Source organism: Cyanistes caeruleus, chromosome 30, assembly GCF_971803275.1.
Source record: "Cyanistes caeruleus chromosome 30, bCyaCae1.hap1.1, whole genome shotgun sequence".
Lineage (NCBI taxonomy): Eukaryota > Metazoa > Chordata > Aves > Passeriformes > Paridae > Cyanistes > Cyanistes caeruleus.
Window position 1 is genome coordinate 1,662,608 of NC_141730.1, and position 17,114 is coordinate 1,679,721.

Below are 17,114 nucleotides of genomic sequence, written 5' to 3' on the forward strand. Positions count from 1 at the left end.
CAGACAGACTGCAGCTGACAGACAGACAGACTGCAGCTGACAGACAGACAGACTGCAGCTGACAGACAGACAGACTGCAGCTGACAGACAGACTGCAGCTGACAGACAGACTGCAGCTGACAGACAGACATACTCCAGCTGACAGACAGTGTGCCAGCTGACAGACAGTGTGCCAGCTGACAGACAGACTGCAGCTGACAGACAGACTGCAGCTGACAGACAGACAGACACTCCAGCTGACAGACAATGTTCCAGCTGACAGACACTCCAGCTGACACAGACATTCCAGCTGACAGACAGACAGACTGCAGCTGACAGACAGACAGACTGCAGCTGACAGACAGACTGCAGCTGACAGACAGACACTCCAGCTGACAGACACTCCAGCTGACAGACAGACATACCAGCTGACAGACAGACAGACACTCCAGCTGACAATGTTCCAGCTGACAGACACTCCAGCTGACACAGACACTCCAGCTGACAGACAGACACTCCAGCTGACAGACAGACAGACACTCGTTGACAGACACACAGGGAACAGGGGGACACGGGGGGCTCCCACACCCGCAGAGAACAGAAGTGATGATGGCAAGCAAAGCACACCAGGAATGTCCCATCCCGTTCCCTGCACCCCTGTGAGGCTGCAGCCATGTCTCATTAACACACTTTATCCCCATTCATGTGCTCACAGGTGAGAATTACCAGGGAGACACCCCAGGCCCACCTTGTCGTGCTGTTGGCCTCCAATCTCTTTCCGCTTCTTGTTTCTGGTGGCTCCGTGAATTTTGGGTGGCTCATCCTCCTCTTCTACATCTGGCAGAGACACCTCTTCAAACCCATCAAACTACAGCAAAACAAACACACAACAGCTGCTCTCAGGTGATTATATTTTGTTTTCCCCAGAAAATAAGAATCCTGTTCAAAAATGTGAAGAGTTTGCTTTAGTCCACCAGCAGCTCTCCCACCCCACTGCTTCCCTCTCTCTGGAACTGCACCCTCTGAGTTCTTCCAGATCAAACATGTTTCTTATCTCAGCTTTTATCATTTCTGGTTTTAGGGAAAAGGTTGCTCCACCTCATATTCCTTCTCTTCCGTCCAGTTGATCTCCTCAAAATCTCCCATGCGGCTGGCTGAGGGCCGGAGGTGATCAAAGAAAACAGAGAACTCATCCTGCAGGTGGTCATGTCCCTTCAACAGCTGCCACATTTGGGTCTTCAGCTGGAAGATAAAAAATCCAGAGAAAATGAGTCTCATTCCACATCACCTCCTTGTCCTCTGAAGGGGTCTCAGAGCAAGGGGAGCACCACAGCTTGCTACAGCTCCAATGTGGAAGTTGGTGCTTGCATGGGAACAACCTCCTGGAAATTCTGACATCATTGCACACCCAGCTATCAAATTAGCCTGGAAATATTCCTCCAGAATCCCAGGCAGGCTGTAGATGACACTAAACCTCGACTGCAAGGTGATAAAGGCAAGGTGGAGGTGGGAGAGAGGAAACCCACAGGGCACCTCTTGGAGAGGCAGCTCCAATTCCCCTCGAGTCCAAGGCCAGGTTGGGTTGGGCTTGGAGAAACCAGGGCCAGTGGGAGGTGTTCCTGCCCGTGCAGGGGCTGGAATGAGAGGGGCTTTAAGGTCCTTCCCAACCCAAATAATTTTGTGACTCCATGAATTTGAGCTGTACCCCCAAAAGGGAGAATGTGCTCTGCCAACTGCTGTGGTGTCCAGGAGCAGGACAGGGAATCAGGCTGGCTGCACTCTCACTGGGAGGAAAGGGGTCCCTGGTTACCTCTGCAATCTCCTGGGGCAGACAGTCTGCACAGCTCTGCAGGACTTTGATGATCTTTTGGTGGTGGGCAGGATTTTCAGCAAAGCAGATCTCCAGCTGCCTGAGGAACTTCCGGCTCTTCTCGAAGGCTTGCTGCTCCTCAAACTGGCCAAAAGGAAAAGATTCACTCTTGTGTACAAGCACATATTCCCAAAACCGTCTCAAATTCACTTAAGCTGTAAAATTCCTGTCCTGCTCTTTGTTTTCCATTGTGTTGATGCCCTTCACAAAACTGGGAAGAGGCAGACAAACACCACTTTGTACCATCAGTATCACATGAGCTATAAAGTTTGGCTTTGCAAGTAAGATAGGGAAATCCAGAAAGAATGGAACAGGTGAAACCCTCTATCCTAGTGGACAGAGGCAATTTGGAGAAAGGGAAACACTCTTTGCTGTATCTGCACCTTGTCTCTGCAGTCGGACGTGATGCAAGTGGGAAAGGCTGGTCCTCCACAGCCACAGTGAGATTTACAAAGAACACCACGCTTTCAAATTCTGATTAATAAAAGCAGCAAGGTAAAAAAGTGATTTACCAGCTGTTTTCTTTTCTTACCCGAGCAAAAAATCTTTATCCTTTCACCCTAAAAGCTTTTTTATGTTATTTAAAATCCGGCCGCCTCCTCCTCTCACTCTACCTACCAGCCCACATTCCAAAGCTTGCTCTGGTAAAAGAAAGGCAGCAAAATCCGTGAGCAGCTGTGGCCAGTCGTGCAGCAGTTTCTGCAGAGTGGCATAGAGATCCACGGCTGTCCGTTTGTCCGTGCTGATCTCAAACTCGTAGATAACGCGCAGGAAATCTTCGTACTTCCCCGGGATGTGCTGCAGGGTCTCCCGCACCTGGGGGAGCAACAGGGCTTGGTAACATCCAGCAGGAAAAACAAGTTAATCACAGAATATCTTGTGTGTTGGAAGGGATCTTAAAGATTCCAACCCTTTGCCATGGGCAGGGACAGCTTCCACTGTCCCAGGCTGCTCCATGCCTTGGACACTGCCAGGGATCCAGGGGCAGCCACAGCTTCCCTGGGCACTCTGTGCCAGGGCCTGACCACCCTCACAGGGAGGAATTTCTCCCCTAAATTCTTTTAATCAAGTAACCTTTCATCTCCTCTACTCCAAATCTTGCACTTTCGTTGAAGTCTCTTCCTTAAAGATCAACCTAAATTACTGCTCACCAGAGAAGGAATCCCAATCCAGACTGTGAAGATGAGAAATTCAGAAGGTTCTGGTGCTGTGAGTGCAGCAGCTGAGCACCCCCAGCCCCTGAGTCCTTCACTTCCAGCTCCCCCACTCAGGACAAGGGAGGGAGGAGGAAGAGCAAAAGCAGGGAAACTCTCAGCTCAAGAAAGGGACAGTTTGGGAAGTGAAGCACCACACGTGGGGTGTAGGAAGAAATAACTCCACCCCAGCCAGACCAGCTGGTTCTGTGGCTCAGTTGTGTGTCAGAGAACCCCAAATCTCTGATGTTCCTGCTCCTGGGCTGCCTCACCCTGCTCAGGTAGGCCTGGGCAAAGGCCAGGTCCTTCTGCTCACGCAGGGGATCCCTCTCCAGGATGTCCTCGTCGTACAGCAGCAGCAGCTTGGAGGTGTCCTTGCTGGCACGAGCCCGGCCCCGCTTGCTCCTGGTCCTGTGGGAGCTCCTGCTCTTCCCAGGGGGTTTCAGGTTCTCTCCTGTGGAGGAGCACAAGGTCACTTGGTGGCACCCCAGGGCAATATTCCAACAGAAAAGCAGCTTCCAAGAGTCAGTCATGAGCTCCTGTCTGTGCTCCCTGGAAGTGTAAGAGAAACACACTTCCCGCAAGTCAAGCTGGCCAAAATCCTAAATTTGCTGTTTTGTTTTCACAGTTTTTCCAGGAAAAATCCCTGGATACAGCCACAGGTCCATCCCAGATTTTCTTGGAACTAAAAAATCCTGCACACCAACGCAGGACAGCCTTGGTGAGACACAACACAAGCCCCAGAGCTGGCTGTTAACTCTGCAAATTTTAGCTTATCATTTACATAATTAGTTAAAATCACAGATAAATACCTGGTGTCACAAAACAGGGAATGAAATAGGGTACTAGGAGGGGTTACATCCATTTTTTGTAGCTTTAGGATTAGGAATCTAATGGGCTGAGGTCCCCTCCTCAAAGCTCACTGCTCAAGTTCATTTCCCACTTCCCGAACTTTGTTTCATTTCCTTTTCTCCAACATGATCTTGTCGGACAAAATTCAACTTAGCAAAGATTTCTTACTATTTAATATTGTTTTTTACAGGTATGAGGTATTAGCTGACACAAAGCATAAATCTGTCTGTAAACTTTTGAGGCACTAAAGACCCTTGGCTCACATCCAAAAGACCTGTGACTGGGTCCCAAAGCTGTATTTCCAGCTGGAAAGCATCACTTGGCTCAGATACATCCATGAAATTAAACCCAGGTAAGATCCCCACTGTTCTGTTTTCCCTGCAGAGAGAAGCTCTATTTCCTCACTCTCTGTGTCCAAAAAAAAGTCCCACAGCACTCACCTGCTGGCATCCAAAAAAACCCCACAGCACTCACCTGCTGGCATCCAAAAAACCCCACAGCACTCACCTGCTGGCATCCAAAAAGCCCCACAGCACTCACCTGCTGGCATCCTGTGGGCTTCCACCTGTGGGGAAGCTGCCTTGGCCATGGTGAAGGCAGATTTAGGCTCCTCTGATACATCTCCACATATTTCATCATCTTTCTGTAAACTCTCTATTCCTTCCCCTTCCTCCTCCTCCTCTTCCTCAGGCTCAGAGTTCTCCTCCTGGGAATTCTCTTCTTCAGAATCTCCTTCTTGGCTTAAACGTCTCTCTGTTGCAAGCCAAGTAAGTTTTTCCATTGTCTCCTTAGAAACCAATTAATAACAAAAAAATCACATTGTTTTATTTTATTGTTTGGTTAGCATCATTCAGCAGCTTCCTCACTGCATCATGACTCCAACAGCCAATTTCATGGATCCAACTAAAGGATTCTGTTAAGGAACAGAATTCAAACCCCTCCAGAACTGCCTAAAACTGTGCCATGCAAAATTAAATTTCAGCATCTGCCATTCAGCAGATTAGACCTTAAGTTAGAAAGGATTCCTTAATGATTATCTTAGCTCTTCAAGGCTTGCTGGAATTGTGACCTGGAAAATAATTGTTACTCAAAGCACTTCTTAGAGAACAGCCTGATTGAGGAGCCCTTGCAGCTCAACAGAGTTTAAATCTACATATTTACAATATATTCCCTCAGCCTGGGCTTAAAATCTGCCCAGGAAAACACGGTGTCCAATTTCTCTGTGACCAGCACACCGCCAGGCTCTTACAGAGTTACCAGCCCACCTTCCCAGGGGGATTCCCAGGGGGATTGGCCCTGACTCCACAGGGTGTTTCAGGACACCCACTGCTGCTTTTAAGGGTTTTAAAGTTTTGTCTTTACCTGCAGTTCTGGCACTGACAGAATAGACTCTTCTGAGGCTGATGACATTTCCTCATCCTCGTCTTGTGTAAAATCATCAAAGTCATCTTCTTCCTCTTCTTCCTGCCCTTCCTTCTCTCCTGCAGCCTCGGGGCCAGCCGGTGTCCCCACGGACTGACCATCAATGCTGGACGAGTCCTCTGGTCTTCCTGGGGGGCTGCTGAACTCTGCCTCCCCCTCTGCTGGGTAAGGGAGGTTCTTTGGAGAGTCACTGCTGGCTGGTGGCCCAGCAGCCGGCCCTGCCTCCCCCTGCTGCTCGCCCTGGGGAGGGGACGGCAGAGCCCGGCGCTCCTCCTCTCCCTTCTCCTCCTTCTTGGGCTCATCCCCACAGGAACACGCAGCCTCCATGTTCAGCTCCTGGCCAAGGCCCAGCATGAACTCCTCCTTCCCTTCAGCACATAAAAGATCCCTCTTCTGTGCTTCTTTGGGAGCATCACTTGAATCTTCGGGCTCGATTTTCACCGATTTGTCAGGATCTTCCAAGTGAGGCAAGAGCTCCACGGGCAACGGCTCGGACGCGTTCCCATCTCCCTGTCCCACTGCCCAGCTGCAGCAGTCACCCTTGCTGCCCTTGTCCTGAGTGCCCTCGTGGGAAGTGGCAGAGTTTGTCCCACACTCCTCCTTGGGGGACACGGCAGAGCAGGGAGCGAAGAGCTCTGGGGGCTCCGGCTTGGGCTCCGCCGCGGGGAAAGCACCGGGAGCAGAGACCAGGGTCAGCTGCTCCTCCCCTTCACCCACAGCAGGTGCAGACAGACCAACGGGGTTGGGGGAAACAATCAGCGATGGGATGGAAGAGGTGACCAGGGGCTGATTCAATGGACATGGGAAGGTGGATGGATTCACCAGCAGGGTTGTGACGGGAATGGCCTGCGTGCCTCGGCCCACCGCCGTGCTGAGGGGCTGGATCATGTTGCAGCCATTGCCAATGTTAACCACCTTCACTGTGGTGGCAGGGACAGTCAGGATGACAGGGGAGGGCTGGATCAGAGGGGAAGGTTTTATCAGTGGGGCAGATCTTGTCCCTTTTTTCCTCTGGTAACCCTTTCGCACACAAGGTTTGCGCACTTTTGTCCCGGCCAAGGCCGGCAGCATCAGCTTGGGCTGGCAAGCCACCGGCTCCGACGACACCAGCGCTGGGGATACAGCAGCTGGGTAGGCTTGTTTGGAGTCTGGATGGGCAGTGGGAAGCACATTCTGGAATTCCAAGCCATCCCCACCCCCCACCGCTGCTGGAACGTTCACGGGCTGCACCGCCGGCACCACCGGCGCCGGTTTAATGGGCCGAGGGACCTTGACCCGGACCTTGCTGGGGGGAGCCTCTGACTGGGACAACTTCACGGTTTTCTGGATGCTGATGGGGCTGGAGCTGGGCTGCAGACAGGGACTGGGGCGGATCAGGACTGGCTTCAGAGATGATGACCTCTGCCTCCTCCAGGCCCTCCTGGAGAACCGGTTGGCCAAAGGCTTCAGGGTCAGCACGAGCCCCTTGGGCATCAGCAGAGGGTATTTGTCATCACATTCCGTGTCTGAAGTTTCCTCTTCTGCCCCCAAAAGGACAGATTCTGCATCAGGTGAAGCTGGTGTCTCCTTGGCATCTTCTGCCAGCTGCTTCAGCTCCCCCTGGATGGAGGGCAAGCTTGCCTGAAGGGAGCAAGAATTGGTATTTATTATTTATATGCTATTATTTATAGGCTATTATTATTATATGCTACTAATACTATTATAGGCTATTAATATATAATACATAATATATATTAACATATAATATACTATTATAGGCTATTAATATATAATAGATAATAATATATATTAACATATACTATTATAGGCTATTAATACTATTATTTATAGGCTATTCTTTTATTATTATGTTGTTATTATTATTATTGTATTATTTATTGTATTCTTGTATTCCTGCCTTCACACTGCAGCACAGAAGGTAACAGACAGCAACCTGCTTCTACAAGCAGGTTTTATTTCCTTTATACTACTGCATATTACTTATTAATAATAATAATACTAGTAATACTGCATATTAACTTTAAGTACTTTAAATTCATGAGTTGCACTGCAAAGCCTTTAGGAGACGCTGAGATCCTGAGAAAAACAAGACTGAACTGCTTTGTAAAGGTTGCTTTAGTAAACACAGGATTTTGTGGGAAGGAAACCTCCCTGTGTAACAGGGGGTGATGTAGAGAACTGGATTTTAAGGCTGAACCCAGATGTTCCTTTGGGCACAGACCTCCCTGACTGACTTACAGGCATGGTCTCTGTGCCTCCAAGGAAAATCCACACGAAACCCAAATAAAACTGACAAGAAACGAACCAAAGAACTCTCCTCCCCCAGCCCTGGGTGCAGGGCAGCAGAAAATACCTTTAACCAGAAGGGCAGGCGATGCTCTTCCCTCTCCACGGGCGGCTTCCACTCGTGGGGCTGGATTTCCTCACAGCACTTCACCAGCACAGGCAGCTGCTTTGTCTTCCTGTAGTACTGTGGGGACAGGAGACAAGGCCACACAAGGTGACTGTGGTCAGGTCACCTGCCCAGGCACTGCTGGGATGAAGGAGGATTGGGCTCTGAAAAAGTGTTCATGTGAATCAAGCGATTCTTTAATTCTTTAATAAGGTTCTACCCTTATCAACATTAAAAATCACCAGCCAAGCCTAAAGAGGAGCTCACTGCCAACCTAGCTGCTCTCAGAGGTTCAGGAAGATGTGCAGGTGTTGTTTCATGTGTTTTTGGCCCTTACCCTCTCTTCAGCAGCTCCCAGTAGTTTATGGGACAGGATTATTGACCAGCTGGCTGCAAACATCACTTTTCTTTAAGTTTTTCTACTCAAAAGGCCACTTGTATGAATTTTTGTCAGGATTACTGTGTTGTACCAGGACTATCTGGGCTCTAAAGAGTCAAAACAGCAATCTAAGTACTTGCCAAGTCCAGGGGCTAAGGTAAATAAAAGGATAAATCCTCACTGCTAACAAAAGGATGACATTTTATTTTAAGGAAGTGTCAGCACAAAGAAGCCCTTGGAACACAGAGGAGCTCTGCCCTGCTGGAACAAACCCCAGAAGGTGCCCCTTACCCTGATGATGTTGTCAGGGGCTCGGTTCATGTTGAGGTTCTTGATCCTCACTGTCAGCTGATGGGCAGTTTTAGTGGGCAGGAGGTATTTGCTGATCAAAGGCTTCGGAAAATCAGTCCCTTCGAAATGTTTCAGCCCTAAAGCCAACAAGCTGGACAGGGAAAAAGGAAGGGGAAGAGCTAAGAAACCTCTCAGGGAGCTGCTGGGATGTGGCACACTTCTCCCCAAGGACTGCACCCCAGAAATTCTCTTTAACAAACAAATGCCATTTCCACACATTTTGTACAATAATTGAAGCACCTACTTGTCCTCTGCCTTGGTGAAGACCATCTTGTCCCGGTGAGAGTTTGCTCTCAAGGAACAAATTGGCAGCAGCTCTGGGTACATAAAGACTTTCCTCGTTGCCAAAATCCAGGCCACTTGCTTTGGCAAACATGAGAATTCACTTGCTGTGAAAAGAATTCACAGGTAAGGACAGCTGTGTATGTGGGTGAATGTTTTTCACAATTCACTCCTTGAAAACACTGTTTGTTTTACTCCTTTCACTGTGAAAATAGACTTTCCTCCTGTTTTTAGAATCTGCAGATTTTCTAGTTTTTCCCCTTAAATTCTCATCAGCAAAAGATAAAACTCTTTTCCCCTTCCACCTTTTCCTTTGCTCTGTAGCAAGGCAAAGAACAAGGGGCCACTCTGAGCCCACCAGAGCATCACGAGCCCAGGGGGGGTCTTTGCCCAGGGTCCCTCCCCAGGGGCAGCAGCTGGAGCTGTTCCTGTGGCTGCTCCAGCATCCAAGGGCTGGAAGGAGCTGGGAGAGAACTGGTCTGACTGGGAGCAGCTGGGAGTGTGGGGGCTCCACAGGGCCCCAGTCCCAGCAGTGACAATCTGGGTGACCCCAGAGCTGCTCCAGGAGGGTCAGACTGGGAATTTCCCTAACACGTGAATGACTCTCCCTGCTTTCCAATGCTTTCCCCACCCTGTCCCCTCACCATTCTTCTTCACAGCTTTCCGAGGGCTCCAGTCCACTGGGACCTGGGCATGGAAGTCCTCGATGAGCTGCAGGGCCCCCTGCAAGTTGCAGGGCTGGAACATGGTCTGGAACTTGGGGTTCAGGGGCACCCGCAGCAGGGTGGAGCTGCGGGCAAAGCTCCCGAGCTCGCTCTGCAAAGTCAGCCACAGAAACACATCAGAGAGAGGCCTTCAAGTGCAAGGCAGACAACAAACAGACAAAATGTGAAAATTTTTCCTTAAAAGTGTTAATTACAAATCCAGGGATAGAGGATTTATTGTGAGGGTGGGGAGGTCCTGGCAAAGAACAATTGTGGATTCCCCATCCCTGGCAGTGCCCAAGGCCAGGCTGGACAGGGCTTGGAGCAGCCTGGGACAGTGGAAGGGGTCCCTGCCCATGGAACGGGTGGAACTGAGAGAGTTTTAATGCCTCTGCCCACCCAAACCATTCTGGGATTCCATGAGTTTTACCTTTTTTTAATCCCTGCCCTTTCCAGAACCTTAGTTCTCGGTTTAATGGGATCCATTAAATAAATTAATCTCTCTAAGTATGCCCAGGGCATTCAATCGTTTGAATTCATGGATCTCTGATTTCAGGCACTCCTTACCAAAAACATCCGGGTGGTGCTGGCCTCTGAACTTAGAGCAGGGTTGAAACTTGCCAGGAGATGGATTTGAGTCAGAAGCTGAACATGCTTGAGAAATAAAATCAGACCAATGGTTTATTTCAGTTTATCACAAATCCAAGAAACTGGAAAGCACAAGCCCAAAACCACAAGAAATATCTCCTGAGCACAGCAACAATCTCTGACTGCAAAAAATCTGGTAAGTAACAGAAAACTGAGGGCAAACCTTAATATCCACTGGCAGAAGGTTTATTACACAAATTTTGAACACATCTGTTGAAGTCTTTGGGCAGTCTCCCAGCTTTTGTGCCAAAGTCTCATAATGAGCAACACAGAAACAGAAGTTTTTTTTCCCACCTAAATACGTAACTATTTCTTTATCAACAATGATTTCAGCCCTCAGAACTGCCCATTTCTGAATTTTTACGCAGTTTTGTGTGGTGGCAGGAGGGAAAAAAATCCAAACTAGATCAAGAATAATATTCTCAGACAGTAATAAAGAAGTTGGTGAGAAGAGAGTTTTGACAGAATACAGCCAGCCAAGGCAATATCTTGCATGAGAACAGATGCCAAGAAATGAGCTGTACTTCACTCAGTTCCAACTGTCTTTCCATGTGAAATCAGGCATGTGAACATCACCTAATAAAGCTCCAATTCACATGGAGCTTTTCCAATTAATTCCTTGAAGGAGGCAAAGCCCTGCTGTGCCCTTGGCTTCCCCTGCCCTTCCCTGTGCACAGCAAACACTCCTTAGATCAGACCACCTCCAACACTGATTACCTGCTGCATTTGCTGCTGGAGCCTCTTTCTCTGTGCACTGTCCAGAACAAGGCTCTGGAGGGGCTTCTCATTTGGGGGTTTTGATTTTTCACTCTCTGGGGGTGTTTTGATGGAGGACTTTTTCATTCTCAGCTGCTCCAGTTGTTCCTTCACTGTCCGGTGCTGCTTGTTCAGCAAATTGGCCAGAGGCTCCTCAAATCTGTTGGAAACCAGGCAGAGCAAAATGTAAAAAATGTATGATTTAATAATGATTCACGTTCACTTAGAACATTTTACTCTGTATCTGGTTTGTACAGTTTAGGGATGGCCATCCCTAAATAACTCCAGCTTGAAAAACCTGAGTTATTTACACATGAAAGTCTTTTAGTGCACCCCAGCAGTGCTGTAATTTTGGGACACAGTGCTTCAGCTGCTTATTCCAGGGACATTTAAAAGTCTTTTTCACCCTTCCCAACCATCTGTGCCCACTCTGATGCTCTCCCCAGAACTCAGGATCTAAACCAATCCAGAATGCATCACCTAATCTTTAATTTTTACCATCAGCAAGGGCTGAACCCAAGGTATTTTATCACCTGGAAGGTCTCCAGAAAGTCCCCCTCAAATCCTGCTACTTTATTAAAAAATTATTACCCAGTCTTATGCTGAGGACTCTACCAGAGATCCTACAGTAAGAGCTACTCCTGTAGCAGAAAAGAGGCTGCACATGTCATCATTCTTTTTCAAGCTGTATCAAAAACAGTTCCAACTTTACTCATTATTTCATTTTATTTATTTTAGCTACACCAGTTACTATCCTGACTTCTGCTGGTGATCAGCTTCCCTTCTGTAACAGGCCTGAGGTCAGTTAGAGAATTTTTCCATGATGCTCCTAATGCAAGGTATCATAAAAACAACAATAAATCCAGAAAATGGGTATTTTTGCCTTTAAGAATCCTGTGTACAGATAAAACCAGGGAAGAAACAACTGGGAGAAGTACCCACCATAGAAAAATTAATAAAACCACCCATTATCAAAGCCGAATGCATACAAATAAGAGAGAGCATGAAGCTGCCGGGCTTTCAGTTTGTAGCTGGTTTCAGAGCTGCTGCACTCCCCTCTGGCACTGCTCAGCCCAGAGAGAGCATCCAGAAACTCCAGCCTTCATTTTAGCTCCTTTCCCAAACAGACACAGCTTGATCTTGAGCTGATCTGCCCCATAAACAAGGAGACACCACTCGTCCTACTGCTCCTCTTTAGCCAGAGTCTGTAGCTGGTGAAACACAGTGGAATTACTACCCAGAGAGAAATCACGGAATCATGGAATGGTTTGGGTTGGAGGGACCTTAAAGTTCACCTCATTCCAGCCCCTGCCATGGGCAAGGAAACCTCCCACTACCCCAGGATGCTCCAAGCTCTGTCCAGCCTGGCCTGGGACACCTCCAGGGATGGAGCTGCTTTAGTCTGTCTCCTCTTCAAGCTTCTGCTATGTATAAAATGACAATCAAAATGACAATGAAAAATGAAATGAAAAAAAAACAATGACCAAAAAATGACAATCCAGTGTGCAAACTCCACAGACACCTCATTCCTAGGCCTCAGCTATCTTATCTTGGAAAAGGCCAAAACACATCCAAACTGTTTAATTCAAGGAGAAGGTGACACACTTGGACAAAACAGCTCCTCAAGCATCTCCTGCCATCACAACAATGTCAGCGCAGCAAGGGAACCTTGCCCTCACCTTAGCAATAAAAAGGGAAAGAAAATTATTTTTAAATATTTAAATATATTTAAATATTTATTTTAAAATAATTATTATATATTTATAATTATTATATTATTTAATTTAACTATAATATATAATTAAATAGTGATAATTATTTTAAAATAATTACTAAAATTATTTTTATTCAATGATGTAGCATCACTACAGCCACCAGCAGAGTGCAGAGCACAAGCACGAGGAGTGGCTGCCACTGAGGTTGGGACAATCTTTGCACAGGTCCTGCAGAGCTTTGATCCCACACACAGCAGACCCAGGGTCTCTGCCTATTTCTTGGAAGAACCACCTCAACTGTGCCACCTCCTGCTCCACTGAGCAGTGCCAGTGACAATTTTACATGGACAACACGAGAGGACAAGGGAATGGTTTTAAATTAGAAGATGAAAGATTTAGATTAGGTTTTGGGAAGAAATGCTTCCCTGTGAGGGTGGACAGGCCCTGGCACAGGTGCCCAGAGCAGCTGGGGCTGCTCCTGGATCCCTGGCAATGCCCAAGGCCAGGCTGGACAGAGCTTGGAGCAGCCTGGGACAGTGGGAGGTGTCCCTGCCATGGCAGGGGTGGGATGGGATTGAGCTCCTTCTTTAGTGGCTGCCAGCCTCTTAACCAGAGGCTTTTCCTTGGAAGAAATCAGGACCATAAACAACCTCTCCTACCTGAGGGCCTGTGGGGTGTTAAAACTTGGCCGAGACTCTGTAACAACATCGTCATCTTCTAACCCTTCATCTTCCATGTTGGAGAAGCCCATCTCGTCCTGGAACTGGCAGTAAACAGGGAGCAAGTCAGGAGGAGAAAGCTCAAGGAATAAATTTACCCTTGGCTAATTAAGCTCATGATGATCTTTTCAGCACAGATATTCCCTTCAGGAAATCCCTGCGGATCCTCCCCCTCAGGAAATCCCTGCAGATCCTCCCTTCAGGAAATCCTTGCGGACTTTCTCCTCAGGAAATCCCTGTGGACCTTCCCTTCAGAAAATCCCTGTGGACCTTCCCTTCAGAGAATCCCTGCAGACTTTCCTCATAAGAAATCCTTGCGGATTCTCCCCTCAGGAAATCCCTGTGGACTTTTACCTCAGGAAATCCCTGCAGATCTTCCCCTCAGGAAATCCCTGTGGATCTTCCCATCAGACCTTCCCCTCAGGAAATCCCTGCGGATCTTCCCCTCAGGAAATCCCTGCGGATCTTCCCCTCAGACCTTCCCCTCAGGAAATCCCTGCGGATCCTCCCCTCAGGAAATCCCTGTGGACTTTTACCTCAGGAAATCCCTGCGGATCTTCCCCTCAGGAAATCCCTGCGGATCTTCCCCTCAGGAAATCCCTGCGGATCCTCCCCTCAGGAAATCCCTGTGGACTTTTACCTCAGGAAATCCCTGCAGATCTTCCCCTCAGGAAATCCCTGCGGATCTTCCCCTCAGGAAATCCCTGCGGATCTTCCCCTCAGGAAATCCCTGCGGATCTTCCCCATAGGAAATCCCTGCGGATCTTCCCCTCAGGAAATCCCTGCGGATCTTCCCATCAGACCTTCCCCTCAGGAAATCCCTGCGGATCTTCCCCTCAGGAAATCCCTGCGGATCTTCCCCTCAGGAAATCCCTGCGGATCTTCCCCTCAGACCTTCCCCTCAGGAAATCCCTGCGGATCTTCCCCTCAGGAAATCCCTGCGGATCTTCCCCTCAGGAAATCCCTGCGGATCTTCCCCTCAGGAAATCCCTGCGGATCTTCCCATCAGACCTTCCCCTCAGGAAATCCCTGCGGATCTTCCCCTCAGGAAATCCCTGCGGATCCTCCCCTCAGGAAATCCCTGCGGATCTTCCCCTCAGGAAATCCCTGCGGATCTTCCCCTCAGGAAATCCCTGTGGACTTTTACCTCAGGAAATCCCTGCGGATCTTCCCCTCAGGAAATCCCTGCGGATCTTCCCATCAGACCTTCCCCTCAGGAAATCCCTGCGGATCTTCCCCTCAGGAAATCCCTGCGGATCTTCCCCTCAGGAAATCCCTGCGGATCTTCCCCTCAGGAAATCCCTGCGGATCTTCCCCTCAGGAAATCCCTGTGGATCTTCCCCTCAGGAAATCCCTGTAGGTTCTCCCCGCAGGAAATCCCTGCGGACTTTTACCTCAGGAAATCCCTGTGGATCCTCCCCTCAGGAAATCCCTGCAGACATTCCTTCCTAAGGCTAAGAACAACCCAGTAATGGCAGAGCCTCTGGCACAGCCCCAGCACTGAGCGCTCCCAGAGCCTCCCGTCAGGTCCATGTCACATCTGACAGCTCTATTCTTCAGTGCTACAGTCAGTTCATCACTTACTGTCTCAAACAGCTCCTCCATCAGCTCATTCACTTCCTTTTCTGCAAGAAAAATTCAAAAGAATTATGAAGATCCCTTTTCCAAGAAACACTCAGCAATCCTGTCATAATATCAACTCACTTAAGGAATTTCTCTCACAAAGGAAAACCCTCTTCTTGCAAACAGAGGACCAAAAAAAGAAAGGCCCCTGATAATTCCTTTTTTAATGCTGGGCCAAAAAAAACTTGAGCTGAGACAGTTTGGATTCTAAAATATCCCATAAAAACCTCATTTTCATGATTAAATTTAAAGTTATGTTAATCTGCAGTAAGACCTAAAGCAAGTGTGGCTTGTTGCAAAGATGGAAAGTGATATGTTTATAAAACTAAGCTGAAGACTGTGAGGATTTCAAAATTTAATTAAATTCAATCAGAAGGCAAGCATTCAAGTCTGAACTGCCTGAAGCTTTCAGGATGCATTATCACTTCATTGATGCATTATCAATTTCAGGTTGTAGTGTCACCTAAATATTGTTCTTCAGGTTGTGCTGCACCTGAGCACATCAGCTCAGCCCAGATCCTTCCATGGACAACCAGAGAGCCAAACACATGCAGATCTTTATTTAATATCCTACACTGCAAAAATCCTTACAAAAAAACACTTCCCACTGAATTAATACTGCCAGCAAGAAAGGAGGGGGAATTCCTGGGGAACTCACTCGTGATTCTCACAGCACGGTCATTCCTAAAGTCTTCTGTGTCTGGTTCATCCAGATCTTCCAGGAAATTGTACTCAGGGTCATCATCATCATCAGCCTCATCTGCAAAGAAGCAGGTTTTGGACTGTCATTACCCTGCCCCAGCACCAAGCAGCTGCCAGGAGCAGAAGCTCTTTGTTCAATGCCTGACCTGCTGCAAAGAAGGCTGGAATTACTGCTGGAAATGAACTGTGTTTCTTTTATGGAAGCAGTATCAAACCCATCCTCCTTTCAAACCCAGCTGTTAGGCACCTGACCTACAACCATTCCCATTCTGAAAAGCTGGCTTGACTCTCTGGGATCTGAGTTGCAGCTAAATTTAGAAAGAGTTGAGTAGTGTCATTTCAGTTTCTGTTTTATATTCAATTTGCACAACTGTAAGCAAGCAGTAAACACAGGAAGAAAAGGAAGCTGGGCCCCAGAGCTTGTTCCTCTTTCTTCTCAAAAAGAAAAGAACTGTTTCTACGCCCAAAAAAATGTGCCCCAAACAAGGAGTACAACACACTGGGATTCAGTGGGATCAATGGTGAGCATCAGGGGTTAAATCCACCACTTCTCTTTGTGGCTGCCACTTCCAGGGATCCAGGAGCATCCACAGATTCTCTGGGCATCCTGTGCCAGGGCCTCCCCACCCTCACAGGGAGGAATTTCTTCCAAATATCTCATCTAAACATCCTCCTGTCAGTGTGAAGCCATTCTCCCTCATCATGTCACTCCATCCCTTGGGAATTGTCTCTCCCCGTGTTCCTTGTAGCTCCTTCAGGTCCTGGAAGGACACCCCAAAACCTTCTCTTCTCCAGGCTCAACATTTTGAGCTCCTTCAGCCTTTCCTCCCAGCAGAGCTGCTCCATCCCTCTGATGCCTCCTCTGGACTCTCTCCAGCAGCTCCAGGTCCTTCCTGTGCTGGGCCCAGGGCTGCAGGTGGGGTCTCACCTGAGTGGGGCAGAATCCCCATCTTTTCCCACACTGGGGGATCAGTCCAGGGCTCAGGGAAGGTTCTGAGCTCATGTGCAGCCTCCCAGGGTTGCTCCATCTGCTCATCCCCAGCCTGGATCCACCTGCCAGGTGCAACACCAGCACCTGGCCTGGTTAAACCACAGAACCCCCAGTGCCACTGACTCTCCCCCACCTCCACATCTGCCAGGTACCTTCATTCTCCACATCATCGTTCATGAGCCCCCCGAGCCACCTCTTCCACTCCTCGTCGTCGGCGGTGTTGGGGTCGTACATGTCGGGGGTGATGTCCGGCGCGCGCAGCTCGGCCTCCAGCTGCCCCAGGGGAACGTCCTTCAGCGGCCGCTTGGAGCGGGTCCTGAAGGCGATCAGGCTGTCCTCCAGGGGCTGCAGGGACAAACGTGGCCCTCCTGGGATTTCCAGCCCAGCCAAGTAAGCCCAACCCCAAAAATATTCGATTCCTGCCGCAGAGAATCGTTCACTTCTGTAGGCTGAGAAAGCTGAGCTTTCACTACTCTTCCTGTCAAGCTACTGTTCCTTATAAATATACATATAAATACATTATTGCTCATTTATCT

The 17,114-nt window shown here is 48.6% G+C and overlaps 1 protein-coding gene across 2 annotated transcripts in view; it reads right to left on the minus strand.

Annotated features, from left to right (window-relative positions):
- The window catches only part of LOC111939440 (GON-4-like protein), a 28,178-nt gene that overhangs the window by 3,835 nt on the left and 7,229 nt on the right, over positions 1-17,114 (minus strand). For both annotated transcript variants that reach the window (XM_023941648.2, XM_023941649.2), the window contains exons 10-26: positions 16,731-16,923; positions 15,544-15,645; positions 14,847-14,887; positions 13,203-13,306; positions 10,790-10,988; positions 9,992-10,078; positions 9,365-9,536; positions 8,683-8,827; positions 8,379-8,529; positions 7,670-7,786; positions 5,257-6,936; positions 4,435-4,681; positions 3,315-3,496; positions 2,468-2,665; positions 1,790-1,933; positions 1,078-1,221; positions 728-847 (exon numbers count right to left, since the gene is read on the minus strand). In XM_023941648.2, coding sequence (XP_023797416.2) covers positions 728-847; positions 1,078-1,221; positions 1,790-1,933; positions 2,468-2,665; positions 3,315-3,496; positions 4,435-4,681; positions 5,257-6,936; positions 7,670-7,786; positions 8,379-8,529; positions 8,683-8,827; positions 9,365-9,536; positions 9,992-10,078; positions 10,790-10,988; positions 13,203-13,306; positions 14,847-14,887; positions 15,544-15,645; positions 16,731-16,923 — 4,026 coding nt within the window. The remainder of the gene's footprint in view (positions 1-727; positions 848-1,077; positions 1,222-1,789; positions 1,934-2,467; positions 2,666-3,314; positions 3,497-4,434; positions 4,682-5,256; positions 6,937-7,669; positions 7,787-8,378; positions 8,530-8,682; positions 8,828-9,364; positions 9,537-9,991; positions 10,079-10,789; positions 10,989-13,202; positions 13,307-14,846; positions 14,888-15,543; positions 15,646-16,730; positions 16,924-17,114) is intronic.